Raw genomic sequence first — 15854 nt, forward strand, 5'->3', positions numbered from 1 at the left:
GATGCAGTATGTGGTTTGGCATTGTCATGTTGGCAAATGCAAGGTCTTCCTTGAAAGAGACGTCGTCTGGATGGGAGCATATGTTGCTCTAGAACCTGGATATACCTTTCAGCATTGATGGTGTCTTTCCAGATGTGTAAGCTGCCCATGCCACACGCACTAATGCAACCCCATACCATCAGAGATGCAGGCTTCTGAACTGAGCGCTGATAACAACTTGGGTCGTCCTTCTCCTCTTTAGTCCGAATGACACGGCGTCCCTGATTTCCATAAAGAACTTCAAATTTTGATTCATTTGACCACAGAACAGTTTTCCACTTTGCCACAGTCCATTTTAAATGAGCCTTGGCCCAGAGAAGATGTCTGCGCTTCTGGATGGCATTTAGATGCAGCTTCTTCTTTGAACTATAGAGTTTTAGCTGGCAACGGCGGATGGCACAGTGAATTGTGTTCACAGATAATGTTCTCTGGAAATATTCCTGAGCCTATTTTGTGATTTCCAATACAGAAGCATGCCTGTATGTGATGCAGTGCCATCTAAGGGCCCGAAGATCACGGGCACCCAGTATGGTTTTCCGGCCTTGACCCTTACGCACAGAGATTCTTCCAGATTCTCTGAATCTTTTGATGATATTATGCACTGTAGATGATGATATGTTCAAACTCTTTGCAATTTTACACTGTCGAACTCCTTTCTGATATTGCTCCACTATTTGTCGCCACAGAATTAGGGGGATTTGTGATCCTCTTCCCATCTTTACTTCTGAGAGCTGCTGCCACTCCAAGGTGCTCTTTTTATACCCAGTCATGTTAATGACCTATTGCCAATTGACCTAATGAGTTGCAATTTGGTCCTCCAGCTGTTCCTTTTTTGTACCTTTTAACTTTTCCAGCCTCTTATTGCCCCTGTCCCAACTTTTTTGAGATGTGTTGCTGTCATGAAATTTCAAATTTCAAATTTCATATTTGGCATGAAATTTCAAAATGTCTCACTTTCGACATTTGATATGTTGTCTATGTTCTATTGTGAATACAATATCAGTTTTTGAGATTTGTAAATTATTGCATTCCGTTTTTATTTACAATTTGTACTTTGTCCCAACTTTTTTGGAATCGGGGTTGTAAGTGCAAACACGACCTTACAAAACTATTTTCAGAGTCTTCAAACCTTGTAAAAAAAAACACACTATAAATATATCTGCATGAGACTTTTGAAGTCTGAACCTTGTAAACATAGGTGTTGGCTACATAAAAGTAAGAACGGCATTTCGGAAATGTTCTGTAGTTTCAATACTAATTGTAGAAACTTCAGACTACCTATGTTTTCTCCAAAGCCAATTGCCCTTTCAAATGAATATTCATGAGGTAGGTGTAATTCACCTGTAATCCCCCCCGTCACTGTCAATAGTCCATTTGTCAAAGACAAAGACCCTGGCTCTGGCCACTGTACCTCCTTGCCCCCACACCTCTCTGCTTGGAAAGTTACTGCAAAGAAAAGAAGCCCTAAAAGCCAAAGCTATCACAGTCACAGATTCACATATTCTGGCTTCTTCTAAATCTTATAATAAATATACCCTCTTCAACTGTAAGATACTCAATAAAATGTTCAGTAGCTAATGATCATCCCTGGATTGCGTCTCTCTACTGTCAGTCCTCATCGCAGTCCTCATCTGGATGCCAAGCATCATAACAGTTCCTGTCAGGATGAAGGCAAAGGAAAACATCACATGTGCACTTCCACAGGGTTTCTGTTTTCCTTCCCTGCAACCTGCAGTACACACAGGCTCTGCGACCATCACCGGCCCTATTCCCATTTGTGTTCAGCTCAATCCCACAAACTGGCTTGTGAGCCTTGCCAACTTTCTTCAGAGGAGCCTTTGGGGCCTTAAAGTTTCTCAGTTGCTATGGAAACAAGTGAACATGTGCACTTGTTTATACCGGTGAAATGGGGCATGTTCTCACCTCCCCTTGCTGCAAAATGAGCGAATGATGGCACTGATGTTCCATGCACTTAACATGTGAATAGCTGATGGGTGTGTCGTTAAGAGGCTGCAGCTGGCTGAAGTACTGAAATTCGTAAGATTTGTTTTTATTATCTTTACAAAGTGCTAAAGATATATATATATATATATTTGAAAACTAGAAGATTAAAGGTTTCTAGTGGTGTTACTTGAATGTTTCTAGCACAAAAACTCGCGGAGCTTTAGATGTGTGTTTACTAAAGGGGCTTTTCCACTACCAACGCAGCTGAGTTGGGCTGAGCCGTGCGGTGCTGAGTTGGGCTGAGTCGAGCTGAGTGGGGCTGTTGGGGTTGCATTTCGACTACAACCACGCTGAACCGTGCTGGCTGGAAGTGGGTGGACACATTGGGTGGAGTTAGTGAAAGTGGGTGGACGTCACGTGATGTCGTTAGGCGGCGCAAACAGTGACATCAGTGACCTTTTAAGCGGTAGTTTCACGATCCAGATAGTAAACAATAAACATGGAGGACATGGAGTCGTTAGTGTTGCTGGTCTTGGTGCTGTGGCTTGTTGTCACCGACAATGCCAACAGATACTGGCAAGAGCGTATAGATGAGGCGAGGCGCATAAGGCTTCAGAAAGAGAGGGAACTTCTTTTTCTGATCTTCTTCTTCTTCTTTGTCGTAATTCTTCTTCCGGGTTTACGGTGTTTACAGATCCCAGCGTGCTCACGGGGCGTGTGTGGGCATGTGAGGACACTCCTCCTCACCAATCAGTGCACAGGGGAGTGTCTCCTCACACCCCTAGCCCCACTCGGCTCGGTTGGGCTCACTTCAGCCCCACTCCAAAACCGTGAGAGTTTTGGGTGCTGAGTAAGGCTGAAGTGAGCTCAGTTGTGCTGCTCTGAGGTAGTCGAAACGCGAGCCGTGTTGGGCTGAAGTGAGCTGAAGTGAGCTGAAAAAGGGTAGTGGAAAAGGCCCATAACAGTCCTAAAAGTCCCCTGTGGGGGGGGTCAGTGTTCTAAGAGTGTTAACCACTGGTTATTGGGTTTGGGAATCAGTGTCACATCAAGGTGGATATGATATCTCAGAGATCTTGCTTCTATCATTTTTTTCGTCCAAAGAGGAAACTGTAAAAAAAAAGATATTGCATTGTAATTTTTACAACAATTATAACATTGACCCTGAATTTAGAAAAGGAACAGTTAATGTAACTTGATCTTTGGTCGCAGGTAACTTCACTGCCCTGCCGAAAACAAAGTCGTGCACTGTGATATCTGGTTGTACCTTCTTTAGCTTTAATTAGAGCATGCATTCGTCATGTCATTGTTTCGATTAACTTATGCAATGTCACAACATGTATTGCAGTCCAGAGTTGTTTTAACTTTTCACTGAGATCTTGTGTTGAGGATAGGAGAGTTGAACCACTGCATAAAGTCTTCTCCAGCACATCCCAAAGATTCTCAATAGGGTTAAGGTCATGACTCTGTGGTGGTTAATTTATGTGTGAAAAAGATTCATCATGCTTCCTGAACCACACTTTCATAATCTGGGCCCTAATTTTATGCCCATGCCATCAGGGAAGAAAAAAATACATTGATGTGAACCTGGTTATTCAGTACATTCAGGTTGTCAGCTGACTTCATTTTATTGTCCCTTAACGTTGCTGAGCCTTGACCTGACCAACTGAAGCAACCCCAGATCATAACACTGCCTCCAGAGGCTTGTACAGTGGCCACTATGCATGATAGGGCATCACTTCATGTTCTTCCCTTCTTACCCTGATACGCTCAGGAATAGGGTCAATCTGGACTTATCAAACCACATGACCTTTTTCCATTGCTCCAGAGTCTAATCTTTATGCTCCTTAGCAAATCGAAGCCTTTTCTCCTGATTAGTCTCACTCACAAGTGGTTTTCTTCTGGACACACAGCGATTTCTGGATGATAGGTCAAATGCTTTTCTGTTGTACACGGAAGCCCCAAAATACCATGTGATGCAGTGGTGAATGGTTACTATTATAGGTGCGACTTCAGCTCAGCCAAAATTTAGCCAGACATACCAAAAAAGCAACATGGCAAAAGATTTTGCAAGGGATTAGCGGCAGGGTGCCAGGTAGCGCTGTTGTGTGTAGTTGTTGACACTGATTTTAAAAGTAACTAAGTAAATTACACAGGGAAATGAATACTTAAGTCTGAGTGAAAAATACTGTGGTGAGCGTGCGTGGAAGAGTCTGAAGACAGAAATCTTAGTATCTCGGTCATTAGCCTGTGCTACTTGCTCTCAGTAGCACTGGCTTGACCACTTTATTAGCATTCGCTAACACTACTGATGAATGCTACACCAGCTGGAAGGTTACTTCACTGCTGCACTGATGGCGCTGACTCGTGGTTAAGCTTGGGTGATAAATTTGTGGTCCCTCCCGCTATAAATCAAAATATGATTGGTTAATTCATCTGTCACTTCCTACATAAACAGACACTGCCATGGCCTTCTGTCCCAGCAATGAAGTCCTAACCAGTGAGTGAGCCAGCTCTAAATGCTTCTCAACCTAGAGACAACAAACACAAAAATCTCATTGGATAACTCTATTTTAATGTTTTCAGGACAGTAACCCTTTCTTTTCTGAAGCAAACTTGATAGAAAATGAGGCCAAATTAGAAGAGGATAATTATTATGAAATTATGAAAGAATGAAAGAAATTAGGGCGGCACGGTGGTGTAGTGGTTAGCGCTGTCGCCTCACAGCAAGAAGGTCTGGGTTCGAGCCCCGTGGCCGGCGAGGGCCTTTCTCTGCGGAGTTTGCATGTTCTCCCCGTGTCCGCGTGGGTTTCCTCCGGGTGCTCCGGTTTCCCCCACAGTCCAAAGACATGCAGGTTAGGTTAACTGGTGACTCTAAATTAACCGTAGGTGTGAATGTGAGTGTGAATGGTTGTCTGTGTCTGTCAGCCCTGTGATGACCTGGCGACTTGTCCAGGGTGTACCCCGCCTTTCGCCCGTAGTCAGCTGGGATAGGCTCCAGCTTGCCTTCGACCCTGTAGAACAGGATAAAGCGGCTAGAGATAATGAGATGAGATGAAAGAAATTAATTGCGATGATCTGGCAACTTATCCAGGGTGTACCCTGCCTCTTGCCTATAGTCATCTGGGATAGGCTCCAGCTTGCCCGCGACCCTGTACAGGATAAGCGGTTATGGATGGATGGATGGATGGATGGATGGATGGAAGAAATTAAATATAACATTTGAAATGCTGATATGTTTAGGCCTTCTCTGGAGGCCTAGAAGGCCCTGATGGTTCCCCTCTGGCGTAATGCATAGTTATGAACTGGTATTGCTAACCTGGCTAGAACTATGCTGGTATTGGTATGCCGACTTCTTCTACTGGAATACAGTCAATTTGGGTGTAACGTCATTCCCAGCTCCAACTTCCGAGGTGAATGGATCAGAGCATAAATCCCACTGTAACACTATCTATAGGTAGTCAGATGACATTGTGCGTAATATCAGAAACTGTTCACCAAAGTGATGAAAAGTTTCAATTCAAAAGGTGAAATCAGACTTTCATTTAGAAAATAAATATATGCAATAATATGCATATCATTCAGGTTGATTTTTTTTTTACATTTTATTTTAAATTTCCCAAACAGTTGATCACCTGGATGGTACCGGGTGTGAATTTTTCATACCGTTTCACTCTTCATCCTGATAGCAACTCTGATCTGAAGGTGATGAAAACAAGTATTTGTTCAGTTTGTATCTTTTTCACTCCGAGATAGAAATTTAAACAGGCTGTATAATAATAATAATAATAATAATAATAATAATAATAAACCCTTCAGAAACTGAGGACCTTTTCCATCTGAACCTTCTTCATGTGAATGTGAAATATCAAGCTGTTCTAATTGAAGTCAATGGTTCAGCTCAGCTTTTCTCCCATCGTAAGATCTGTGGGAGGCTTTTTATTATCTGGCCTTGTGTGGATGTTAATTGCACTCGGTTTGGATTTGGAGTCATGTCACACCCTCTAGCCTCCCTATTGTAGACCCCCAGTGCAATGTGTAAATGAGAAAACTCTTTTCTGCACCTGAGACCCTTCCAAGGCCATCATCAATAAACTTCCCGCTTAGTCTGGTGCATTATGGTGCTATAAAGCTACACGGCATCCATCTTTGTCATGTTTTCAAGGTTTGCTAGGATTGATTTGCTGTTATGGTGCTTTGCTGACAGAAAGACATGCGGTGGTGGTTTCTAATTCTTTTAACGTCTTTTTTCCACCGAGTCAAATTGGTTTGTTACTTCTCAGGCTTTCAAAGAACAACAAGAACTGTATTGGGGGGAAAAAAACAAAAACAAAAAACACCTCCGTCATGTGCTGGTCTAGAGAACAACACCTGTCTTGAGTCAACCCAGCATTGATATTTTCTTGCTTGCCGTGTGCTAAAACGATTGCAGATTTAGACTTGGCTCCTCACAGGTAACTTGAATTGATTTTCCATTTCCGTCTACTTGTTTTTCATTTCAGTCACATCAGCTATAAAGGCTATGATCTAAAGAGCACACCTGGCTTAACACTATAGCCAATAAAACTCATCGAAAGCACAAAATAAAAAGTCTCTCAAAAGTTATGTCTTCCATTATTTTAATAGATTTATTCAGTACTTTCATGATTCTCATTTCATCCTCATGTGTTTAACAGCCCGAGAATTTTTTCTTTTCTTTTTTTTTAAATGCCATCCTCACTCCAGTGATGATTTTGCAACATGTTTGACTCATTGCTTCTGATTCAAATCATGCTGTTTTGAAAGCTTCAGCACGCACAGCACAGAACACATGTGCTGAACACACTCCTACACACACTCCTACATGGCCTTTAGGCTTTAGTGGGCAAAAGCAGATCTTTAAGCTGTGGGGGACAGATTTGAGGTCTATGGATGAGAGAATTAATTATGGAACAAGCGTCCTACTTGCGCATTTGCAAACCAAAATCACTTATATGTATAAATACTAGGTTTATCTGGCTTGTTAACATTCCCGGTTTGATCTTAAGCCTTATTCTGACTGGATTTGTTTTACATGAGGAAGTGAGGTGATGTAATTATTAACTCTGGGATTTTAGTCGTGGCCAAATCCTTCATGTGAGTAATTTTTACAGACTGCTCACTTTGGTTGAGATTATGCCATATTTTCCCTTCTATAAAAGGACCTGTAGAAAGAACCCCCAGGCAATCCACTATATCCTATTCCAATTGGCATGGTGCTATAAATTCTTTTATATCCTGTTGTAAAATAGGATTTGCACTTTTTCTTCAGTATTTCTTCACTACACATGCCACTCCTGAGGTACCAGTGATCCTGACCGCTTCTGTTGTCCAGATCTGCCTGATCCATGCTAATGCCCTGGTTTTATTTGGAGTTCTCATGACCTTACTCCTGCTGAGGATGGCTCCATATAGATAGCATTAAGAAACCATGAAAATGGCTTTGGAATGCAGTTGATATGAGATCTTTAGGACTGCAGGACAAATGCACTCAAGAACAACAACAACTTTTATTCATCACATGCTTGTGAAATTCCTCTCTGCATTTAACCCATCTGAAGCAGTGAACGCACACATACTTGAGCAATGAGCACACACACACACAGAGCAGTGGGCAGCCATGCTAACAGCGCCCAGGGAGCAGTTGGGAGTTAGGTGCCTCCCTCAAGGGCACCTCAGCCCAAGGCCATCCCATATACTCAGCCCAAGGCCTAACCACATGTTTCTAAGGAAGAATTGCAGTAGTGGTTTCCCATTGCCTTCTACTGGATTATTATAAAAGTTTTCTCCTCTCAACCATGGACAATTTAGAGTTGCCAGTTAACCTAACCACATTTTTTTTTGGGAAACTGGAGCACCCAGGTACAAGGAGAACATGCAAACTCCACACAGAAAGGCTCCCACCTGCCACTGGATTCAAACCCAGAACCTTCTTGCTGTGAGGAAACCATGCTAACCACTTACACCACTGTGCCACCATCAAGCATCTATCAATGAACAGTTGATAACTTCAACAAGATAGACTTTGTTAAAACTATAATGAATTTCCTGGTTGTACTTTTTAACCATATAGGACACACTTATAGCAGCGAGTTATTATCTTTGCCAGCTTTGTTGGAGAAGGTTGTGTTTTTGCCTCCGGTTGTTTGCTTGTTCCCAACATAACTCAAAAAGTAGTGAACAGATTTTGATGAAATTTGGAGGAAAGGTGGGCCATGAGCCAATGAGCAATTGATGAAATGTTGATGCAAATGCGCCTATGTTAGAGGAGCAGCTTTGGGAATAAAAGGTTGCTGGTTCAATTCCCTGGACCTGCAAGAATGGCTGAAGTGCCCTTGAGTAAGGTACCTAACCTCCAACTGCTCCCCAGGCTGCCCTGGGTATGTTGTACCCGTATGTTGCTCTGGACAAGAGAATCTGCTAAATGTCATTAAATGTAATGGATGCAAAGCCAGGACTTTTTTGCTTGTTCCCAATGTAACTGAAAACATAGTGAACAGATTTTGATGAAATTTGGAGGAAAAGTGAGCAATGGGGAACAATTAATTAGATTTTGATGCAAATCCAAGTATGTGGCTTGGCAAAGGTATGCACTCTACCAAGTGCCATTCTAGTTTATAATCACGCTATCTATTATCACCCAAATGAGGATGGGTTCCCTTTTGGGTCTGGTTCCTCTCAAGGTTTCTTCCTCATGTTGTCTCGGGGAGTTTGTCCTTGCCACCATGACCTCTGGCTATCTCTTTAGAGATATATTTATAAATTCATATATGTAAAATGTATAGATGGCGCAGTGGTGTAGTGGTTAGCACTGCCACCTCACAGCAAGAAGGTTCTGGGTTTGAGTCCAGTGGCCAACGGGGGCCTTTCTGTGTGGAGTTTGCATATTCTCCCCGTGTCTGCATGGGTGTGCTCCCGTTTCCTCCAAAGACATGTGCTTAGGTTAACTGGCTACTCTAAATTGTCCATAGGTGTGAATGGTTGAGAGGAGAAAACTTTTATAATAATCCAGTAGAAGGCAATGGGAAACCACTACTGCAATTCTTCCTGAGAAACTTTGATGGCTGGAGCTGTCAGAGTGGCCACGTCACGACAGTGATATGCCAGATAGAGAGAGAAAATGTATATCCGGCATTGCTATATTTCTGTACAGCTGCTTTGTGGCAATGACCATTGTTAAAAGCGCTATAGAAATAAAATTGAATTGAGTTTAAGCTATGTTTGGAGTATGGTCATGTGACCTGCTCAAGATCAAGTGAAACTTGCACAGCCACAAAACCTACAACAAGTGCTCATAATAAAGGTCAGACCAGATCATATTATTATAAAGAAGTGTATGGAATTCTTAATGTGACAGCCATCTTGAAGACACACATTTGTGAATTGATCCTAATTACTACAAATGTCCTCCAACACCATTGTCTGGAAATCTTATCTTGTCCGAATAGTATGTTTAATGCTTTTATGATTTTTTTTTTCTCCTCCAGTATGCAGTCTGGATGGTGCTCTGGGTCACCTGGAACATCTTTGTCATCTGCTTTTACCTGGAAGTGGGTGACCTTTCCAAGGTAATGGATCTTTTGCAATACAGGACTGCAATTTATTTCCAGGTGTAGATCTGTTTTCGAGATAGGACAGAGCAAATCTTGCAGGTTGTTTGCAGGTGTGCTTTCGTCACTGACATAAGATTTTAGCCGTAGTATCTTTGAAATATATTCAGTGCACAAGGTCACCGCCGAGAGCAAAATCCTGTCTGTTAACAGCAACGGTGCTCAAGCCCTCGCTCCTGGTTTATTGTAGCCTTTCATTTGTAATGCTTTCATATACATGCAAATATGTAAGAAATGACATAGCATTAATCTCCATTTTCTTTTCCTCTACTTTCATGTTAAAGGATAAATTATTCCATAATCCCTTGTGTGCTCACGTGTCGAAAAAAAACCCAGCATAATTAAAATGTCAAAATGTCAAATATCGTGCTCAATTAAATGGCAACCCAGGCATGTAAGTTGATTTTCGGATCCATCAAGCACTCCACGGACTACGTTTTCATTTTAGAAGTAGTGATGGTTCTCCTCAAGCAAATGAGATGCCTCTGGGTGTTATTTTGATTTCTCGTTTAATGCTCGCTCCTTATCATCTGTGCAAATGACAGCCTTTGAAGAGAACTCCTCACATTCCGTGAGTGCCTCCTTCCCACACATTCATTACCCCAGGCTGGATATCACTGCTGCTGCATTCTATGTTCATTGCTTCCAAGGTCATAGGTGTTACACACTTCATCTGAAAGAGTGTACGATCATAGATGGCAGTCTGGTACGTCGTTATCAGCTGAAGATATAAATACCCAGAACTGCTAGACGGATGTTCTGTCAGTTTTGGTTTTCTGTCAGTCATGCAGCAGATCATGACAATAGAGTGAAGACAAATAATTGTCAGAATTGAATGATAGCGCAGGCCTGGTATTGCCGGATTACCCGACAGCACAGCACCGTGTGCTTAATGATGAGAAATGGACCATGGCAACAGTAATGGGGTTGTGTTTTTTCCTCAGCTGCAGATCTTCACTGGAGATTGATTACCAGATCATTAAATCACACCGTTGGTTGCTAGTCAATCAGAGCTCCACGTTAGTCTGTCGCTACTGTATAATCTTATCAGTGATCTCATATTTCACATCAAAACGACGTTATATTCGACTTACCATCTTTTCAAAACATATTTACACACCTATCTCACTTTTTTGTCTCAAAAGCTTTTAGAGGCTGTTTCAGTACAAAAGATTTCAGGCCATCTCAGATTTGTAGATGTAATTCTCAGTAAGTTTACAGACAGATAAAACATTTTTATCTCAGAGGAAACGTTACATGGTTTTCCTGGAGTGAAAGGTTCCATCTGTTGTATCAGAGATGTTTTATGCTTTGTTGATTTTTTTTTCTTTTTACAAAGTGCTTAAATCTTCTAGACATTGCTTTACTGGCTCTGTTTGTCGATTCCATGTCAAAAGTACTTCCAGCAAGCGTATTTTGGAAACATTGTGGCTTGGGTAAAATCAGGGACATCATTGGACATTTATGATTGGGGCTGAGGGGCTAAGAGCATGCTTCCTCACTTTGGATAAAAATTAAGAGCGTAAGGCCATAATGTAGACCTCAGCATAATTTCTACTGAGCACAGCTCTACTGATATATTTCAATCTACGTTCACTGGATATGAGCAATCACACGCTCTGATTGGCTAAGCTCATAAACTGTGAGTAAAGAAAAACAAAATGGAGGAGCGTGTTGTTGAGCCAACCGAGGACAAAATAAAAACTCTACTCGAAAACAAAACCCAAAAAAATACAAAAAAGTAACAAAATATGGAATAAAAGTATTTGATGGAAAGAACATATCTTTATTTTTCAAGAATTATTATGATAAAATTTTTTTACAAATTGCTACTTTCATTTCACCAGTTTGTTTACATTCTAAGCAGAAATTATTTTGTCAGATGTTTTATATAAATCAAATATATTTATCGAATTTGCAAAAAAATAAAAATGATCTGTTTCTTAAAATCCAGTGAATGTGGATAGAATAAAACAGTTATTCCACTCAATCGCATCGTACATGGCTTTTTGCCAACTCAGTGCTACGTGCCTCGTCAGCTATCAGGCCATGTACAACTTGACTTCATGGAATAACTGTTATATATTAGATCAATTTGCCTTTATCCAGGATATTGTTCCATGCTCTCTCTCATATATATGTGTATGTATATATATGTATGTATATGGTTAGTCAAAATTATGTTAACACTTAAATGGTAGAAACCATGCATTCAGAAAACATACATCATACTGTATATATATATATGTAGTGGGGCAAAAAAGTATTTAGTCAGAAAGATGAGAGAGGCCTGTAATTTTCATCATAGGTATACCTCAACTATGAGAGACAAAATGAGAAAAAAAAAATCCAGAAAATCACATTTGTCTGATTTTTAAAGAATTTATTTGCAAATTATGGTGGAAAATAAGTATTTGGTCAATAACAAAAGTTCATCTTAATACTTTGTTATATACCCTTTGTTGGTAATGACAGAGGTCAAACGTTTTCTGTAAGTCTTCACAAGGTTTTCACACACTGTTGCTGGTATTTTGGCCCATTCCTCCATGCAGATCTCCTCTAGAGCAGTGATGTTTTGAGGCTGTCGCTGGGCAACACGGACTTTCAACTCCCTCCAAAGATTTTCTATGGGGTTGAGATCTGGAGACTGGCTAGGCCACTCCAGGACCTTGAAATGCTTCTTACGAAGCCACTCTTTCGTTGCCCGGGCAGTGTGTTTGGGATCACTGTCATGCTGAAAGACCCAGCCACATTTCATCTTCAATGCCCTTGCTGATGGAAGGAGGTTTTCACTCAAAATCTCACGATACATGGCCCCATTCATTCTTTCCTTTACACGTCTCATACATCGTCCTGGTCCCTTTGCAGAAAAACAGCCCCAAAGCATGATGTTTCCACCCCCATGCTTCACAGTAGGTATGGTGTTCTTTGGATGCAACTCAGCATTTTTTCTCCTCCAAACACGACAAGTTGAGTTTTTACCAAAAAGTTCTATTTTGGTTTCATCTGACCATATGACATTCTCCCAATCCTCTTCTGGATCATCCAAATGCTCTCTAGCAAACTTCAGATGGGCCTGGACACGTCCTGGCTTAAGCAGGGGGGCACGTCTGGCACTGCAGGATTTGAGTCCCTGGCGGCATAGTGATGGTAGCCTTTGTTACTTTGGTCCCAGCTCTCTGCAGGTCATTCACTAGGTCCCCCCGTGTGGTTCTGGGATTTTTGCTCACCGTTCTTGTGATCATTTTGACCCCACGGGGTGAGATCTTGCATGGAGCCCCAGATCGAGGGAGATTATCAGTGGTCTTGTATGTCTTCCATTTTCTAATAATTGCTCCCACAGTTAATTTCTTCACACCAAGCTGCTTACCTATTGCAGATTCAGTCTTCCCAGCCTGGTGCAGGTCTACAATTTTGTTTCTGGTGTCCTTTGACAGCTCTTGGCCATAGTGGAGTTTGGAGTGTAGACTGTTTTGAGGTTGTGGACAGGTGTCTTTTATACTGATAACAAGTTCAAACAGGTGCCATTAATACAGGTAACGAGTGGAGGACAGAGGAGCCTCTTAAAGAAGTTGTTACAGGTCTGTGAGAGCCAGAAATCTTGCTTGTTTGTAGGTGACCAAATACTTATTTTACAGAGGAATTTACCAATTAATTCATTAAAAATCCTACAATGTGATTTCCTGGATTCTTTCCCCCCATTCTGTCTCTCATAGTTGAAGTGTACCTATGATGAAAATTACAGGCCTCTCTCATCTTTTTAAGTGGGAGAACTTGCGCAATTGGTGGCTGACTAAATACTTTTTTGCCCCACTGTGTGTGTGTGTGTGTGTGTATATATGTGTGTGTGTGTGTGTGTGTGTATTAATTTTATATTATTATTAACTTTATGATTTAACTTTAAGGCATTTATATACAGCTATACAATGATGATGGCGGATAGCTAGAGTTTCCCATTTTAACTAATTAAGAGCTTGAGTGGCAGAAAAGTACTTAGGTTGGTCTAAAATAGATCTTGCAGCATTATTTTGTAATATTTGAAGGTGTTATCAAAAAATGGTAATATCAGGCTCTTGTAAGGTGTCAAGCGAGTGCTAAGCAGATGCTTAACACGGCACAATACACCAAGCCTCTGACAGATGTTTGTGCTTAGGGCAGCTATATGATCAGACCAGGTCATATTTTCATTAAATATAGTCTTAGAGAAATATATTAGATAAATATAGGAACAAATAATTCTGATTTAAAAGGCCAAATACTCATGCTATAGAGTACTATAAGGTACTCCAGACATTACAAAGGCCAAACGGCATGCAGTTATACTCATACAAATCAAACTGGGTGCAGAAAGCAGGCTTCATAGGTGGCAGCTTATCTGTCCATTTGGATTTGTAGAAAAATAAAAAATAAAGCATATCAAATTAATCCTAAACATGCACAGAAAATTTTAGATATAGAACTAAAATTATTGAATTCTGATTACTACTTTAAGTATAAGTGCTTAAATGCCATTAGTATGTGCTAGTAGCTGCTGAACTCAGATAATTGTATTAATAATATCTTCAATATGTCTTCCAGGCATCATTCCTTAAAAACATGATCAACCTCTTATCAAGAGTCGGCATTTTCCTCTTACACTTGTAGCTCAGTGCTCTTTAAGAAGCCAGACTGATTTGATGTAGTTCTCTCCCCGAGGCTCACGCTGGCCATTCGCCATCGTGGGCCTGTTAGATTGGACTTTTTTAAATCTTTGAAGCTTTTCCTCCAGAGTGCTGGCAAGCTGTCAGTGCTGCAGCACAGAGGAGTGGGGGGAAGAAAAGCTTCCTCCTGCTCTGTTCAATAGCTCCTCTGCTGCTTTTACAGACATCTTGCATCTTCTCGTCCCACAAGTGATCTTTTCTCCGCCTCAAATGAAAACCACTTGGCAGCATTTCATCCTTTGTCAAAATAAAAAAAAAAAAAAAGATGATGCAGGATTATTCAGTTCAATTTTCATAGACTAGCAATAGCATATTAGTTATTGTGATTTATTTATTTGCACTGGTTGCAGCTCAGTGTAATGCATTTAACCAGGAACGAATTTGGCACTTGGTGGTGGCAAATGTAATTGGGTTAGATCAGCAGTGTAAACAAATGAAGATAAATCGGTGAGAAATCCCAATCTCACTCTGTGCAAGTCGAAACATGCTCCATCTCTTGCATGAAGACAACATGCCACCTTGTGCTGAAGGCAGAAAGCAGAAAGAGTGACAAGTACAGTTTTGCTCCTTGGGAAAAAAATCCAATCTGGTGTTTGCCATTGCAGGTCAATCTAATTTGCACTTTCAGAGAAAGGGAATATCAGCTGTCTTGTGGATAAAATGGATGATGAGCCTTGATAAACAATGTCCTCATGCAGCAGCACACACAAAGCTTCAATACTGGAGCACTACAGCTTGTCTTGGTGTTTAAATATTCAAGTGGGTAGTGTCAGTCACTGACCTTTGGGTTGTGTCTTTATGTTTGGAACAGGATAGAAGTAGACAGGATAGGGAAAGAGAGAGAACAAGAGAAAGAGAGAGAAGCGAAGCAGAGCAAGTAAATAACACAGCAACCTCTTCTAGTGTGTGTGTGTGTGTGTGTGTGTGTGTGTGTGTGTGTGTGTGTAAAAATCCAGGCAATTTGGCAGCAATAGGAGCTGTTCATTGTGGCCAGAACACGAGACATTAACCAGCAGCTTAACTGGGCCCAAGAACATAACTCTACCACAAGGATATAGTCAGGCGGTATTTGTTTATATTTGGAGGCTACTTTGCAAAATTTGCCAACTCTTGTTTTTGGTAATAATTTACAAGTTCAAATATAAATTCATTAATCAGGACTTCTTGCAATTTTTGTAGGCTGCTGTTTCATAGTTAATTATGCAGGGGAATTTTGCGCATAAAAAGAGCCCTGAAACCACATATAGGAAATTGGTATAAAAGTATTACATAATTAATATGCAATTATTACATCCATAATAGGTGTTAATTGTGGCACACAACCTTTTTACTCAGGTCAAAAGCATGGTTCATACACTACCGTTCAAAAGTTTGGGGTCACCCAGACAATTTTGTGTTTTCCATGAAAAGTTACACTTTTATTTACCACCATAAGTTGTAAAATGAATAGAAAATATAGTCAAGACATTTTTCTGGCCATTTTGAGCATTTAATCGACCCCACAAATGTGATGCTCCAGAAACTCAATCTGCTCAAAGGAAGGTCA

At 40.9% G+C, this 15854-nt stretch overlaps 1 protein-coding gene across 1 annotated transcript in view; it reads left to right on the forward strand.

The window, feature by feature from the left end:
- Positions 1 to 15854, forward strand: part of nkain2 (sodium/potassium transporting ATPase interacting 2) — a 680821-nt gene that overhangs the window by 274843 nt on the left and 390124 nt on the right. The window contains exon 3 of the mRNA XM_060915828.1: positions 9486 to 9566. Coding sequence (XP_060771811.1) covers positions 9486 to 9566 — 81 coding nt within the window. The remainder of the gene's footprint in view (positions 1 to 9485; positions 9567 to 15854) is intronic.

The sequence above is a fragment of the Neoarius graeffei genome, chromosome 3 (genome assembly GCF_027579695.1).
Source record: "Neoarius graeffei isolate fNeoGra1 chromosome 3, fNeoGra1.pri, whole genome shotgun sequence".
In the NCBI taxonomy this organism is placed as follows: domain Eukaryota; kingdom Metazoa; phylum Chordata; class Actinopteri; order Siluriformes; family Ariidae; genus Neoarius; species Neoarius graeffei.